Here is a 14767-nt window from a genome sequence, read left to right as displayed (position 1 = left end):
TCAAGGAGTGGGTGGAATAATTGGTGTTGGATGTAAACACATCCCTGCTGGTATCAATCATTTCTGTATTCATGAGGTTTTACAATGCAATGGGGCACTCAGTAATCCGTTATGACACCAAAAGACACTTCTACACTTTCTCTGCATCATTCCAACTGCCGAACACCCACACAAAACCATTCTGATAGCACGGGGAAGTGGAACACAGCAAAAATAATTGATATGCTCTGTATGCATGTTTTTTTTCACCCTCAGTTTGGCACCTGCCGAGGGTAGCAAACCAGAACGTGATTGCATAATATCCAAATGTATCCAGAGAAAGATGTTTCTTTCACTAGAGTTTCTATTTTCGTTTTAGATAAACTAAATATTTTACATATTTAATAAATCTGTGTTCTTGAGTCAGTCTGTGTTCTTGAATTGTCACTTGAATGTAGTAAGAAAACGTATGCAACGTAAATGAATTGCAAAATGTTCATTTACATCCATCCATCCGTATGTTGTCTTATTGTTCCATCCATCCATCCATCCATCTGTATGTTTTATCATTATATCTATCCATCCATCTATCCATATATTGTTCTATCATTCTGTCTATCCATGTACAGTATCCGTATATTATCCATCCATCCATCCGTATATCGTTCTATCATTCTAGCCATCCATCCATCCATTCATCTGTTTATTGTTCTGTCAATCTATCCTGCCTTCCAACTGTACTATATTTTGTTTTATCTGTCTATCCATCCATACATTGTTCTATTGTTCTATACATCCATCCATCCATCCGTATATAGTTCTGTCAAGCTATCCTGCCTTCCAACTGTACTATATTTTGTTTTATCTGTCTATCCATCCATATATTGTTCTATTGTTCCATCCATCCATCCATCCATCCAGCCATTTGCATATTGTCCTATCATTCTAGTCATCCATCCATCCATTAGTCTGTATATTGTTCTGTTTATCTATCATCCATCCATCCATCCATCTGTATATTGTTCTGTAATTCTATCCTGCCATCCATCCTATTCATCCATCTGTAAACTGTTCCATCCTTCCATCCATATAATATTGTTGGCAGACCACTAGCTTTTGGAACTCTGATTATTACAACGATAAATGAATGATCGATAAATCTGAACCTAATGTTACTCATCAAATATCTCTTACAAAATGGATGAGTCAGAACGCTCTCCTCTTGTCCTCTTTCTCGTTAGAGACCTTGGCAAATCTGTTTTTTGTTAGGTTTCTGTTTAGCATTAAACATTTATGCTCCCCACTAATTCTCTGTAAATCCTTCATAGGCTACAAAAGAGCTGCTATGTAATCATCTCTACTGCAGTTTGCTTAAATCCCGTCTCTAAACCATCTGCTCCGTTTACTCAAGCATAATAAAGGATTATGGCACTGGATTATGGGGGTCTTGTTAACAAACCATGATACCACAGAGAAGGCTTAGATAAACATGTATAGCTGAATTTTACGATGCAAGAGTACAATTCTGGACCTCTGCTCATATGGTCCTCTTTAACCATTCACATCACTTTTGGTCTGAAGTCAAAACATACCGGCACTAATAACTCAGAGATGATGTAGAAGAGAAGCAGTGTGGGGGAAGAAGGCCAAACACCTGGCACACAGAGAGAAATAGAAAGAGAGAGAGAGGCACTAATGGGATATTAATAAGTCCTTTATGAGGCTGAAACTACATTACTGTGCTCGCAACAATGTCCACTATTTTGAAAGCAGAGCTGAGGTGTTTAATTAGACTTTTTTTAAAAATCATCTGTGAACTAAATTGTGCAAACCACAAAGAAGCAGAAGGATGTGCTTGAACATTTACGAACGCCATTATGCTGTAGAACAAATTGCTGTTGCCATTACCTGCCAGTTCGCATGTAATGGGCCAGTGGCCATTGGCAAGTCAGTTGTGAAGCAAATATTTTGTTTGTTTTACTCTTCAGGCAGATCGATGTACAAACAAGTGGATGGACACATAATTGGCAAAACTCCATAATGAAATGAAGGGGTTGAGTAACACAATCCATGTACAAGAGTATTTGGACACTTAAGCCAGTGTCACACTTATATGGGCATTGCTTAAACTTTATGGTCTTTTATTTCCCAGGAGTTATTTATTATTAAAAATAGATTAAATTATTTTTGTTACAAGAAGGACACATTAAAAGATATTTTATCAGACCTTTTATTTTTGCTACTTTTCAAATGCATATGCATAAACTTTATTGTTTTATCCTTGTCCCAAATCCAGGCTTTCAATCTTTAAATATTAAAAACCATCATAAAAATAGGAATTATTACAATTACAACTATGATTCTCTAGAGAGAGTGAAATAAATAAACCATATGTATTATGAGAAAATAATTTGTTTTATTTATATATTTATTTATTTACTAGTTTACCAAGGAGAAAGATGTTGAGATGAAGTTTGAGGCATGTGATGTGTGAAGAAGACTAGAAAATCAAGGTAAATATCACTTACTGTATGAACAAAATATTATGGTACATCATTTCCAATCAAGCAGCAATTTTGTCAAAATATGCAAAAAGTGTGAAAATATTATTTAATTGTGTATATTTAACATAAAATACCTACTGTACCATAAGCCTTGACAAGAGGCTAATTTTAATCACCACTGTCATTTCCAATACATCATTCTTTTAAACACAGTACATAATTTGAGATGTGGTGTGTAAAGGACACCATGGTGGGAATTTTCATGGTTTTCAGAAAATGTTCCTTTGTGTGTCCACTACTGGACATTGTTAATGGACACATTAAATAAACTAGTTAGAGTGTGAAAAGTGTGTTTTATGTTTCTGAAAGTCCACAGGGCCAAAAGTGCATTATGGTACCCATAATGATTTTACATCAGATAACGCATCACAATATTGAAACAAATGGCTTTTAAAGTTACAATGTAACAGAAGTAGGGACAGATGTTTTTTGTTCCTATATTGTGACATCTGAGCGATTTAGGGGTTATGCAGATAAAATTATTTGAGAATCGTTCACAATGAGATCACTAAGATGCATTTCATGCCAACTTTAAAGAAAGATGGCATAAGCACACTTATCAAGAAAAACAAAGTATTTAGACACTTTCTGGTTGTCAGATAAAACATAGTTAGTAAAAGATTGTAACCTGTGGTTACTATGATGGTTACAATTTATAGCAATAATTCCACTTGGTTTGATATTTTGTTTTCTACAGTGACATTCATACATCGGTGGTTGAAGTGTCCAAATACTTCACTTGACACTTCAGTTAACACTTGAATGCCTAAAACAAAGCGAGGTATAGAATTTATTTGTCTATACCCAAATGAAAAGTTTATCTTAGTTTATCTTTTTGGGTGCTTTCTAAATTTCCATGATCACAATTTTGACAGGCAGCTCTTTCACATTACTTACTGTGCGCAAAGGATCTTTTCAACTTCTTCTCCACCTTGAACCACCATTGTTAATGCTCAAGGACATTTGCATCTGACGTTGCCATCCTTGGCCTGGTGAACCAACACCATTCATAGCTTCCCTTCATCATTTTTTTTCCCTCACCATTTTTCATTGCCATTTCAGCCATTCATTAGAGCAAGTATTGAATAAAAATAACTGAAAAAAACCCAGGAGTGGGGTTTTAAAAAAACACCTTTTGTGTGGCACACATCATTTTTGACAGATTCATGAAATGAAATTTGGGTCCAAACTGGTTTGGAAGCATTGGGAAATATTGTAGGTTTTACAGGTCAAATTATTATATTTTAATGTAACAGTAATTCACAAAAATGACATGCACAAGGACTTGTTAATTCTCAAATTGCGTATTATTGTTTTAAATGCAGATAATATAAGCATTTAAATGGCAACAGACCAGGTTTGGACAATGGAAAATATATTATTAGGTATATGGGAATGTTATAATTGGGATGTGAGGGGAGTTCAACAGTATTACCTTGGATTTCTTTGTTCCTCTCTTTCGTACTCCATCTCACGTGACTCACTGATAACTCTGAATGAAGGACAGTGCTTATAAACCATCCGGCCCTCATCAGAACAACTGAGCAGCTGCCTCTCTTCCCATTTTGGAGTATACAGTACATACATATACTCACATATTACGTGACAACCATCTGTACCTGTGGGACATTGCCACTTTAAGAAAAACTATACTTTACTTTTTTTTGGTGTGTCTGAGCAGAAGGTAGTTTGTAGTGCTTGGACCCCCCCACTTCAGGGGAGAGAAACCTGTGACACCAGCATTTGAAGATCATGACATCCAACATTTTGATCTTTCTCTGCCTGTTGCTGGTGTCTTGTGGTTCGACTGCAGTCATCACCGGGGTGAGTGACCCTTACAACTTGAAGAGCCAGTCTGGTCAAGTGGATTGAAAACTATAGAACTATGACTCTAAATTATTGTTTTTATCTATTCATTTCTAGTTGTAATGTATTTTGGAAATAACTGATAATCTGTTATATTTGATTGATTGAATGATTGAATTATACAACCAAATACACAAAATAATGTTCTTTTTAGCAGCGTCATATGACCCCTTTAAGGCATTTAATTATTTACTCTGCATCTATACTTTATTTATACTTCTATAAATTCTGTGCCATTTATGTGTATGTTCTGCGGTAGACCTTTTTTTCACCATAGCATTATTTAGAACAAATTATAATATATATTTTATGTCTGTATAATATAAGATTTTATGGTCTTTAACTCATAGACTGAGGGTGTAATTATTCAACAGAACAAATCAAAGCTCTGCATTATTCTTTTAACATTACATGTTTCCAGATTTTAGTGCAATCACACAATTAAATAAAGGGATGTAATAATAAAACAATAAATGTAATATTCCACTGCACATATGCACAGATTCATGCATGCATACAATGTTTTTCAATACTAAAGTTTGAAACTCTCAGAGCATTTCTTAGAGAGCAGAGATTCCGTGCTGTTTGACATGAATGTGTTGGGATGCTGAAATGCATTTCCTCCACACCTATCAGTACAGTAAAGCCTACAGCACTCCCAAAATATTTGAGAGTGCTGTCAGAACACCCCATGTCTAATGGAGATGGAGGCATGGCATTTTCAAACGCACTGAGACCATCATCCTACACAGTCGGTCAGGGCAAATCAGTTGCCTGGATCCACAAGAGAAAATCCTATGCCACTTTTGGGCTCCTGCTCACTATATAGCTTTAAAAATACTTCAGATTGGTCATATGGTGCTATTTTACTGCATGAGGAGGACACACTGAACATTTCAACACTGATATGTTTTCTCACTAGAGTCGAAAGTGGACATGTTGATGTATTTATAATGAGAAAGGGCCCTAAGACCTGTGTGTGTGTGCAGGCATGTGAGAAGGACTCTCAGTGTGGAGGTGGCATGTGTTGTGCAGTCAGCCTGTGGATCCGGAGCCTGCGAATGTGCATCCCAATGGGTCAGGAGGGAGAAGACTGTCATCCAATGAGCCACAAGGTTCATTTCCTCACTTTCCTCCTCACTTTCATTATGATTTTTTCCTATCCCAATCCTGTTTTTTAATCTTTAATTTCTGTTTAGGTGCCGTTCTTTGGCAAGAGACTCCATCATACATGCCCTTGTCTGCCCAACCTAGCCTGCATCACAATAGCTGATGGCAAGTCCAAATGTCTCCCGCCATTTCCCTTCCAGGATCAGTACCTATGATGAAGATGTTTACCTGTATACCATGCAAATGTTTGTATAAAGTGTATAGTTGTAAAAGTGTTTTCTTGATTGATTTTAGATTGATTTTATTGAATTAATTTAATTTAATTTGGGTATGGTCAGCGTGTTGTGGTTGTTATCAGAGCGGTGTGCAACAACTCTTTGACAGTTCATTAGTCACGGACTAAAGCACAATCATTCTGTTTCTTACTGAACCGTTTCATATTTTTGATAATGTTTTATCAACATTTAAAGGTTCCAATGTCTAAATCAGATATATTATTATCAGGTCATGCACACTGTAATTTCATTTCATTTAGCATTAAAGGGATAGTACACCCACCGCTTACCCCCAGGGCATCCAAGATGTAGGTGACTTTGTTTCTTCAGTAGAACACAAACGAAGATTTTTAACTAAACCGTTGCAGTCTGTTATCTGTACATAGTAAATGCAGTTATTTTTAAGCGGTTGTTGACATCCTATCTAAAATGTGATTTAGCCAAAATCTCTCAAATGGACCATTGACACTATCTACAATCTCAATTAGGAGTGTCAATGGTCCATTTGAGAGATAGTTGGCGGTAATGCACTTATAAGTCTGCGATCAGCCGTAAAGCAAGAAGAAGAAAAAGACACGCACGCGCCAGCTGTCGAGGATGCGCTCAGGACAGTTCAGACAGTGCAGTGCATCAGAGGTAAAAAACGATATAAATACTGTTCAGTTTCTTGCACAGACCAATCGTTTCGTGTCTTTACACATCAATGTATCGCCACGAGCCGCAGGGTTTAATTTGGTTTTGTTTGTGTATGTTTTTTTTTTTACTCTCAAAGCCGTGATTCCCATTCAAAAACCCAGGGTTTAGGAATGTGAAGCGTCATTTTATGAATAACCAGGATTAATTTTTAACCCAGGGTAAATTATGAGCCGTGTGAAACAAGGTAACATTGGATTCCATTTACCCGGAGTTTAGAATGACCCACAACTATTTCAAGTGTGGAAAAGCTCCAATGATTACCGTATTTATTTATCATATTCTTTACATGGTATTTTAAGGTACTTTAAAATAATAGCATGGTATTAGTATGGAGCATATACAACAATTGGCATGTTCAAAGTCATATGTGGGACTACCATGGTACTTTATTTTGTTGGTGCACTCGAATGTATTGAATACAATGAATACCTATGATTTAATTCCTGCTATCACAGATAACAATATATAAAAAGCTCTGTTTTATATAAATGTGTATTCAACCGGTCTAATATCCAAATAGTCTCTGGCATATTGTGTAGATTACTGTGTGGGCCTATAGAGGACATGTCAAACTACTCTAAAGAACTATTCTTAAAAATGCTTACTATAGTATTCTTTTCTCACTTCAGTGTGTCACAGTGAAGAAACTGTCATGGGAAAAGGGCCACCATCACTTTATTTACCCTCTATTGCTGCACTGAAGAACATTGAGAGTGCTGGAGCTGGAACACTGTGTAGAGCTATTGTGTCATTGTTAAATAACAGGCATGCTTCTAGAGCAATTATACGAACTCTTCTCTAAGGTTTAAATAGGCTTTTTCTTTTGAAAACCCATTTGAGTCTGTGAAAGCCCAATTGCTTGAACAAAGCAAACTGTACATTGCATCCATAAGTTGGAGATAAGTTTACACTGCGCTGCATGATAAAATATTCATGGCCTGCTTTTCAAATAAGTTTGTCTTTCCATCAGACTATAACTGCTGTTTTAATGCACTAGCTGGAAAGAGGCCAGAAAGAAGGCAGTATGTGTGGTACATCTTTACACAAGGCGGGAATGCAGGGCGAATAGAAATGTTTGTTTTTTTAATAAAGCAAGTGCTTTAGTCTATATGTTTTCCCTTGGGCACTGCAGCTACCATTCTGATCAGTATGGCAGCAAATAAAGCAAGACTGAAACTGTTCTAAAAACAGTTTGTTCATATATAATATGGTAGTGTTAACAGCTCAGCAGATTGTGGCCTATTTCTGTCTCTTCTATGGGCCTCACATGGATGGCAAAGGCCGTTCAAATAAAACACTCTAATTAGCTGATGGAGCTTTTCATTATATTGCTACAGATGCAGAACGATCACAAAAGGGGTCAATAATGCAGTTTCTTTCTGTGAAATGAGAACTTTGCGTTTCTAAATTAGAATTTAATGTAAGGATGATCAGAAAGGCTCTGTGAGGGAAGGTTTAAAGGGATAGTTCTCAAAAAGACATACACACCCTCATGTCATTTCAAACCTGTATAACTTTTAAATGATGACAGATTTTCATTTGTTTTTTTTTTGGTTTTTTTGGTGACAATGTTCTCCTGTTAAAGGAATAGTTAACCCAAAAAGGAATATTTGCTGAAAATGTACTCTCCCTCAGGCCATCCAAGATGTAGATGAGTTTGTTTCTTCATCGGAACAGATTTGGAGAAATTAAGTGTTACATCACAGTGAAAGGGAGCCATCAGAACGAAAAGTCCAACAGCTGATACAAAAGTCACAATAATCCACAAGTAATCCACATGACTCCAATCCATCAATTAACATCTTGTGAAGTGAAAACCTGCATGTTTGTAATAAAGAAATTCATCATTAAGACATTTTTAATTTCAAACCGCTGTTTCCGGCTAAAATACAGGTCATCCATCCATAATATTGCTTTGTGCAGTGAAAAAGTAATCTCTGAATTATGAGGAAAAATATGCACAGATCAAGCACTGTTTACAAGCGAAAACAGTTCTAAACAGATATGTCGGTGGATTTTGATGTGAGAAGACAACAGGGGATGGACTTTTTCACTGGAGAAAGTGTTATTATGGATTATGGACTTGATTCTGGCTGAAAGCAACAGTTTAAAGTTACAATAACTTAATGATAGATTTGTTTATTACAAACATGCAGCTTTTCACTTTGCAAGATGTTAATTGATGGACTGGATTACTTGTGGATTATTGTGATGCTTTCATCAGCTGTTTAATTGCTCATTTTGACAGCACCCATTCACCACATCCATTGGTGAGCAAGTGATGTAATGCTTAATTTCTCCAAATCTGTTCCGATGAAGAAACAAACTCATCCACATTTTGTATGGCCTGAGAGTGAGTACATTTTCTAGCAATTTTAAAAAAAAATTTTTTGGGGGGTGAACGGTTCCTTTAAAAATTCTTAATGTCTTAAAATTCTTTAAGCAACCACATACCCAGAATTGGGGGGATCTAGAGTAAAAATTTCAGAATAAACTAGAAAGAAAAGTTTTGGTTGACTGCTAGGCTAAATATTATGGACACCATGTCACCTTCAATATCTATGGTGGCTATGGTCTCGTCTCTTGTCTGTTTTAACCAGAAATATTTTCCCTCTTCAGGTTTTCCCCGCTTTTACATTGAAAGCAGCTACCCAGGATGCCCCGTTTACATTTATTGAAGATAAATAATCTTATTTCACATCTCTAGTGGCCTGCATTCATTCTATCAGTGCAATGCACCAGATCACATTAATGTAGAGCTGGAGTTGTGCTGAGGTTAGGATCAGGAAAAAAGGGCTCTGTATTATATAACTGCCTGTAGGAAGGGTGGGGGGATGGAAATGCAGCCAAACATTTCTCACTGAATGAGTGTGTCTGAAACATCACATTATGTCTCATGCCCCCCCACACACACAACATCTAAGAGCAAGTAATGAGATGGAGGCTTAGTGAAATATGTACAAAAGCCAGATGTTTTACATCAGTTTAGTCTGACACGACAACAAAATCCCCTTCTTTTAATGCCTCGTTGGCCTTTTGCTTGCATTTGCTTTTGCATTTGATTCTTGTACTGCTTTAGCACACCAACACAGTGCATTTATAATCATTTATTTTAATTAAAATACAAATCAGTCTCCTCAACACTGACCCATCAAATTTGCTTGTGTCCACTGAAAACAAATTTCCAATAACAATTTAAAGGGACTGTGAGAGGGACTTGGTTTATTCACATTTATTCCATGTGATAGTAAAAAGCCACTGGCCATTTTGTTCACAGAAAAAGTCATAGCAAATATATTACACATCAGTTATAAAGAGCTCCAGAATATAAATAAATCATCTTTTTACATTATTTACATCGATATGTGGATTGCATAAATGTGTTTGTGGATCTTCTGATATGCAACACTGGAACAGATCTGAGATTTCACCTCTGAATGAAGGAAAATGTCACATGCTACAGTGGCTCCAAAAAGTATCAGGACACAGAAATATGAATGAACACCATTGCATTAGATAGCAAAATATCAAGTGGCATTAATTAAAAAATGTCTTTGCCTTATAAACCTTTTAAAATATAAAAGATATATAAGGTAAAACAATTTTGACAGAACAGTTGTCTATGTGTTATGTATGTGTGTGTAAGTGAGTGAGTAACTGTTTTCAATTAATGTTACATTCCCAGTATAGGGTGGCTTGTTAAAGTAGCACTTTTTGTGAAGAAGAAGTATTAGAATCATAAACGGCTTTAATTTGAAGCAGACAAATATGGGAATATTAAAAACCGGAGACAGGTTTGAACACTCCTAGGTCTCTTCTATACGTTTTGGGGCCACTGTATGTTTGACAAGCAGGCAGAGACACTTCAAATCACGCAATAGGGCTCCATGGGTGTTTGAGTAGTCAGGCAACACGGCAAACAAGCTCTGAACCTCATTCTCAGCTCCTTATTGAATATGAAACATATGATGGGATTCGCCCCCGCCTGGGCGAACGTTAACCACACGGCCGCTGTCAGGTACACCTGAGGAAGCGCGTTTCCCTTCACAAACACCCGGATGTACCACGAGACGACGTAGGGCGCCCAGAACAGCAGAAACGCCAGCGTGATCATGTAGTACATCTTTCCTATCCGTTTCTCCATCTTGAACTCGTCCAGCACGAGCAGCCTCCGGTTGGCATTGTGTGACACCTGCCTGATGCCCACTAACGTCGGCGGCGTCGGGCCGCGTCCAAACCCCGCGATCCAGTTAGCAGCGGCCTGGCCCGTCGCGCCCGGTCCGTGGAAGGTCCAGTTCTGGCTGATAGCCGGAACCAGCTGCGCGGGTTTCATTTTACGGTGGTCGTAAACAAAACATAGCATTTTGACATACACGACGTGCGTAGTGGCCACAATCACGGCCAGCATGAGCATGAAGCCCAGCGTGTCGTTGGCTTTTACGTATCTGTGCTCGAATATGCACTGCTCTTCCTCGCGGATAAATTTGTAGGTCCCGACGTCGAAGACTGGGGGAAACGCCATGGCGACCGAGAGCGTCCACACCATACATATCACCGCAACGCATGTCCATAGCGTCATGCGTTTGGAGTAGAACCGGTGGTGCGCGATGGCCATGTAGCGCGTTATGCTGACGCAGAACAGGAGAAACGCGACGTGGAAGCAGAACAAGACGGCCACGAACGCGATGATCTTGCAGCTGATGATGTTGTAGCTCCATACGGAGCCGCTGTTGATGGAGATCATCACGAACGGGAAGCACACGGCCGAGCGGATGATGTCTGCCACGCACAGGTCGAGGAGGAAGTAATATGGAGCCTTGTGGAGCAAGCTGTCTTTCAGCACCAACACGGAGAGCACGGTATTCCCGAGCAGGCTGATGCAGGTGATGAGACCCAAAGACGCCAGTTTGACCGCAGACGCAGTGATGGCATAATTCTGGAGCGAGGGGTTGCTTCCCCCTGGATCACTTGTGTTCGCCATCTGTGCAAGCACAACCCAGGCTGGGCTTTGTAATCCGACATTAAGCAGTCCTGGTCCCCCAGTTTGATGTACAAAATATCAGCCGTTAACGATCAGTAGAGTCTTTTATATTACCATACCTCGAGCCTTTTGGAGATCCAAGACATCACGTGCATCGTTTTGATCATATCAGCGTCGTACGGTTCTTCATCCTTCAAACCAGATGCTGGGTAATCCATTATTTATCGAAGAAAAACGACGTGTATTACACAATAATAAACACGTATCCGTCTCTACTGATCCGATCGCGGTCGCGTAGGCCGAAAACAACCCAAGACACTTCATCGAAACATCATTTTTGTATAAATACCAGCCTACATACATGCGCATCCAGTCTATTGTGGAGGTCGCGGCGGAGCACGTAGCCGTCTTGTCTAGTGCGTTCTTGTTTTGGAGGGGAGGGGGTGAAAAGGGGAGTATAATGGGAACCTCCGGTGACAGCAAGGGTGGGTCCGTCTTAAGGGAGAGCGGTGCGATTCTGACACCGAGTCTACACTGGAAGCGGCCGTTGACGCCTCGCGACGCGTCGCGCCGCAACGGCTTGTGGCTGTCTACACCGAAGCTGCACGTCATCTTAAAACGGTCGCTAACGCGGGCCAATCAGCTGTAAACTCGATTACTTCAGTAACGCTTAATGGGTGGATATCTATATATATACAACTTTATATATACATCTATGTACAACATACAGTTGTTTGTATATATATGTATCTGTAGCAATTCTAAAAAATAAAAATATTTTAGCAGTAGGCCTACTAAAAAATCATAACAATAAAAGTATAAAAATGTTGTTGCAGATGCATGTGATATGAGCTATAAATATCTATAGCCCATAAAACAATGCCATATGAGAAGGTTTGTGGTTTTAATATTTTTACCGCTATTAGAAAATTGTTATTTTAAAAATGTGACTGTCTCCGCATGTTATTTCACTCTCTATTAGTTACTTGTATATTATTAGATTTTTAAAAGGTGTTAAAGAACCAAATGGATGCATACATTTCCTTTAGACATGCAATAAAAGAGTTTGTGATGATAATTGCAACACTGAATGAAATTAAATTAAATATTTGGAGACTTAAGTGACGTTTTAAATGTCTGAATGCCATTGCTTTAAGATACAAAATGTCAAACCAAGCGGCAGTTTAGAGCTTTTCTCAGAGCTAACTTCAATTTTGCAACGTTTAACAAACTGGTCCCAAGGTGATTTTTAGTGGATGTACACCTGAGTATTTACATTACATTTACTTCAGTCTTAAAACATAGTCCTTGGTGGTCGTCCATGCAGTTTCGCTCTGGTGTGTCATTTAAGCATTTAAGGCAAGCGAAGCGCTGTCCGTGGTGCTGAAGTGCAATCGTGACTGATAGCTGTCAATCAGCCCGCTGCTGACCTGATAAAATCACCCAACCTGAAAATATTATTGAAAGAAAGCCCGCTAAACACACGGCTTAGTTAGTAACACGGGGACATGAGAGAAGTTCTCTATCTTAACAAATATCCAGTCAATCGATGGTATTTTCATTTCCTGGCCAGAAGCAGCCCCAGTCAGTTTTGTGATGAATAGCGTCCTCTAGTGTTTAGATATGGTCAGGCAATTAAGCAAAAAAAATCCACCTACAGTGCATCCGGAAAGTATTCACAGCGCTTCACGTTTTCCATATTTTATGTTACAGCCTTATTCCAAAATGGATTAAATTCATTATTTTCCTCAAAATTCTACAAATAATACCCCATAATGACAACGTGAAAGAAGATTGTTTGAAATCTTTGCAAATTTATAAAAAATAAAAAAAAATCACATGTAGGTCGACATAATTATACACAGCCTTTGCCATGACACTCAAAATTGAGCTCAGGTGCAACCTGTTTCCACTAATCATCCTTGAGACGTTTCTACAACTTGATTGGAGTCCACCTGTGTTAAATTCAGTTGAGCACAAACCAAGCCATGAAGTCCAAGGAATTGTCTGCAGACCGCCGAGACAGTATTGTATCGAGGCACAGATCTGGGGAAGGGTACAGAAAAAATTCTGCAGCATTGAAGGTCCCAATGAGCACAGTGGCCTCCATCATCCGGAAATGGAAGAAGTTTGGAACCACCAGGACTCTTCCTAGAGTGGGCCACCCGGCCAAACTGAGCGATCGGTGGAGAAGGGCCTTAGTCAGGGAGGTAACCAAGAACCCAATGGTCTCTCTGACAGAGCTCCAGCGTTTTTCTGTGGAGAGAGGAGAACCTTCCAGAAGAACAACCATTTCTGCAGCACTCCACCAATCAGGCCTGTATGGTAGAGTGGCCAGACAGAAGCCACTCCTCAGTGAAAGGCACATGACGGCCTGCCTGCAGTTTGCCAAAAGGCACCTGAAGGACTCTTAAGACCATGAGAAACAAAATTATCTGGTCTGATGAAACAAAGATTGAACTCTCTGGCCTGAATGGCAAGCGTCATGTTTGGAGGAAACCAGGCACCGCTCATCACCTGGCCAATACCATCCCTACAGTGAAGCATGGCGGTGGCAGCATCATGCTGTGGGGATGTTTTTCAGCGGCAGGAACTGGGAGACTAGTCAGGATGGAGGGAAAGATGAATGCAGCAATGTACAGAGACATCCTTGAAGAAAACCTGCTCCAGAGCGCTCTAGACCTCAGACTGGGGCGAAGGTTCATCTTCCAACAGGACAACGACCGTAAGCACTCAGCCAAGATAACAAAGGAGTGGCTACGGCCGGGAGAACTCCGTGAATGTCCTCAAGTGGCCCAGCCAGAGCCCAGACTTGAACCCGATTGACCATCTCTGGAGAGATCTGAAAATGGCTGTGCACCGACGCTCCCCATCCAACCTGATGGAGTTTGAGAGGTCCTGCAAAGAAGAATGGGAGAAACTGCCCAAAAATATGTGTGCCAAGCTTGTAGCATCATACTCCAAGACATGAGGCTGTAATTGGTGCCAAAAGTGCTTCAACAAAGAGATCTGAAAATGGCTGTGCACCGACGCTCCCCATCCAACCTGATAGAGTTTGAGAGGTCCTGCAAAGAAGAATGGGAGAAACTGCCCCAAAATATGTGTGCCAAGCTTGTAGCATCATACTCCAAGACATGAGGCTGTAATTGGTGCCAAAAGTGCTTCAACAAATTGTGTGTGATTTGCAAAGATTTCAAAAACTTTCACATTGTCATTATGGGGTATTGTTTGTAGAATTGAGAAAAATAATGAATTTAATCCATTTTGGAATAAGGCTGTAACAACAAAATGTGGAA

The 14767-nt window shown here is 39.2% G+C and overlaps 2 protein-coding genes across 2 annotated transcripts; one reads left to right on the top strand and one right to left on the bottom strand.

Annotated features, from left to right (window-relative positions):
- The first annotated feature begins 4295 nt into the window (after window positions 1–4295).
- Window positions 4296–5734, top strand: LOC107732044 (toxin MIT1-like). Its single transcript, XM_016543279.1, has 3 exons — window positions 4296–4367; window positions 5399–5524; window positions 5609–5734. The coding sequence occupies exons 1-3, from the start codon at window positions 4296–4298 to the stop codon at window positions 5732–5734; spliced, it is 324 nt and encodes a 107-aa protein (XP_016398765.1).
- Window positions 5735–10113: 4379 nt separating this feature from the next.
- LOC107732042 (probable G-protein coupled receptor 173) lies at window positions 10114–12066 on the bottom strand. The gene has a single exon (XM_016543278.1). It carries the CDS (start codon window positions 11469–11471, stop codon window positions 10356–10358), a length of 1116 nt encoding a protein of 371 aa, XP_016398764.1. The 5' UTR covers window positions 11472–12066; the 3' UTR covers window positions 10114–10355.
- Window positions 12067–14767: the final 2701 nt, after the last annotated feature.

This window comes from Sinocyclocheilus rhinocerous, unplaced genomic scaffold (assembly GCF_001515625.1).
Source record: "Sinocyclocheilus rhinocerous isolate Xijiao unplaced genomic scaffold, SAMN03320098_v1.1 scaffold1000, whole genome shotgun sequence".
NCBI classification, from domain to species: domain Eukaryota; kingdom Metazoa; phylum Chordata; class Actinopteri; order Cypriniformes; family Cyprinidae; genus Sinocyclocheilus; species Sinocyclocheilus rhinocerous.
This window is presented reverse-complemented; position numbering and strand designations above follow the sequence as displayed.

Coding starts and splice junctions, on each gene's coding strand:
- LOC107732044 (XM_016543279.1), top strand. CDS start 4,296: ATGACATCCAACATTTTGATCTTTCTCTGCCTGTTGCTGGTGTCTTGT. Junction 4,368..5,398: donor CGACTGCAGTCATCACCGGG/GTGAGTGACCCT, acceptor GTGTGTGTGCAG/GCATGTGAGAAGGACTCTCA. Junction 5,525..5,608: donor GTCATCCAATGAGCCACAAG/GTTCATTTCCTC, acceptor ATTTCTGTTTAG/GTGCCGTTCTTTGGCAAGAG.
- LOC107732042 (XM_016543278.1), bottom strand. CDS start 11,471: ATGGCGAACACAAGTGATCCAGGGGGAAGCAACCCCTCGCTCCAGAAT.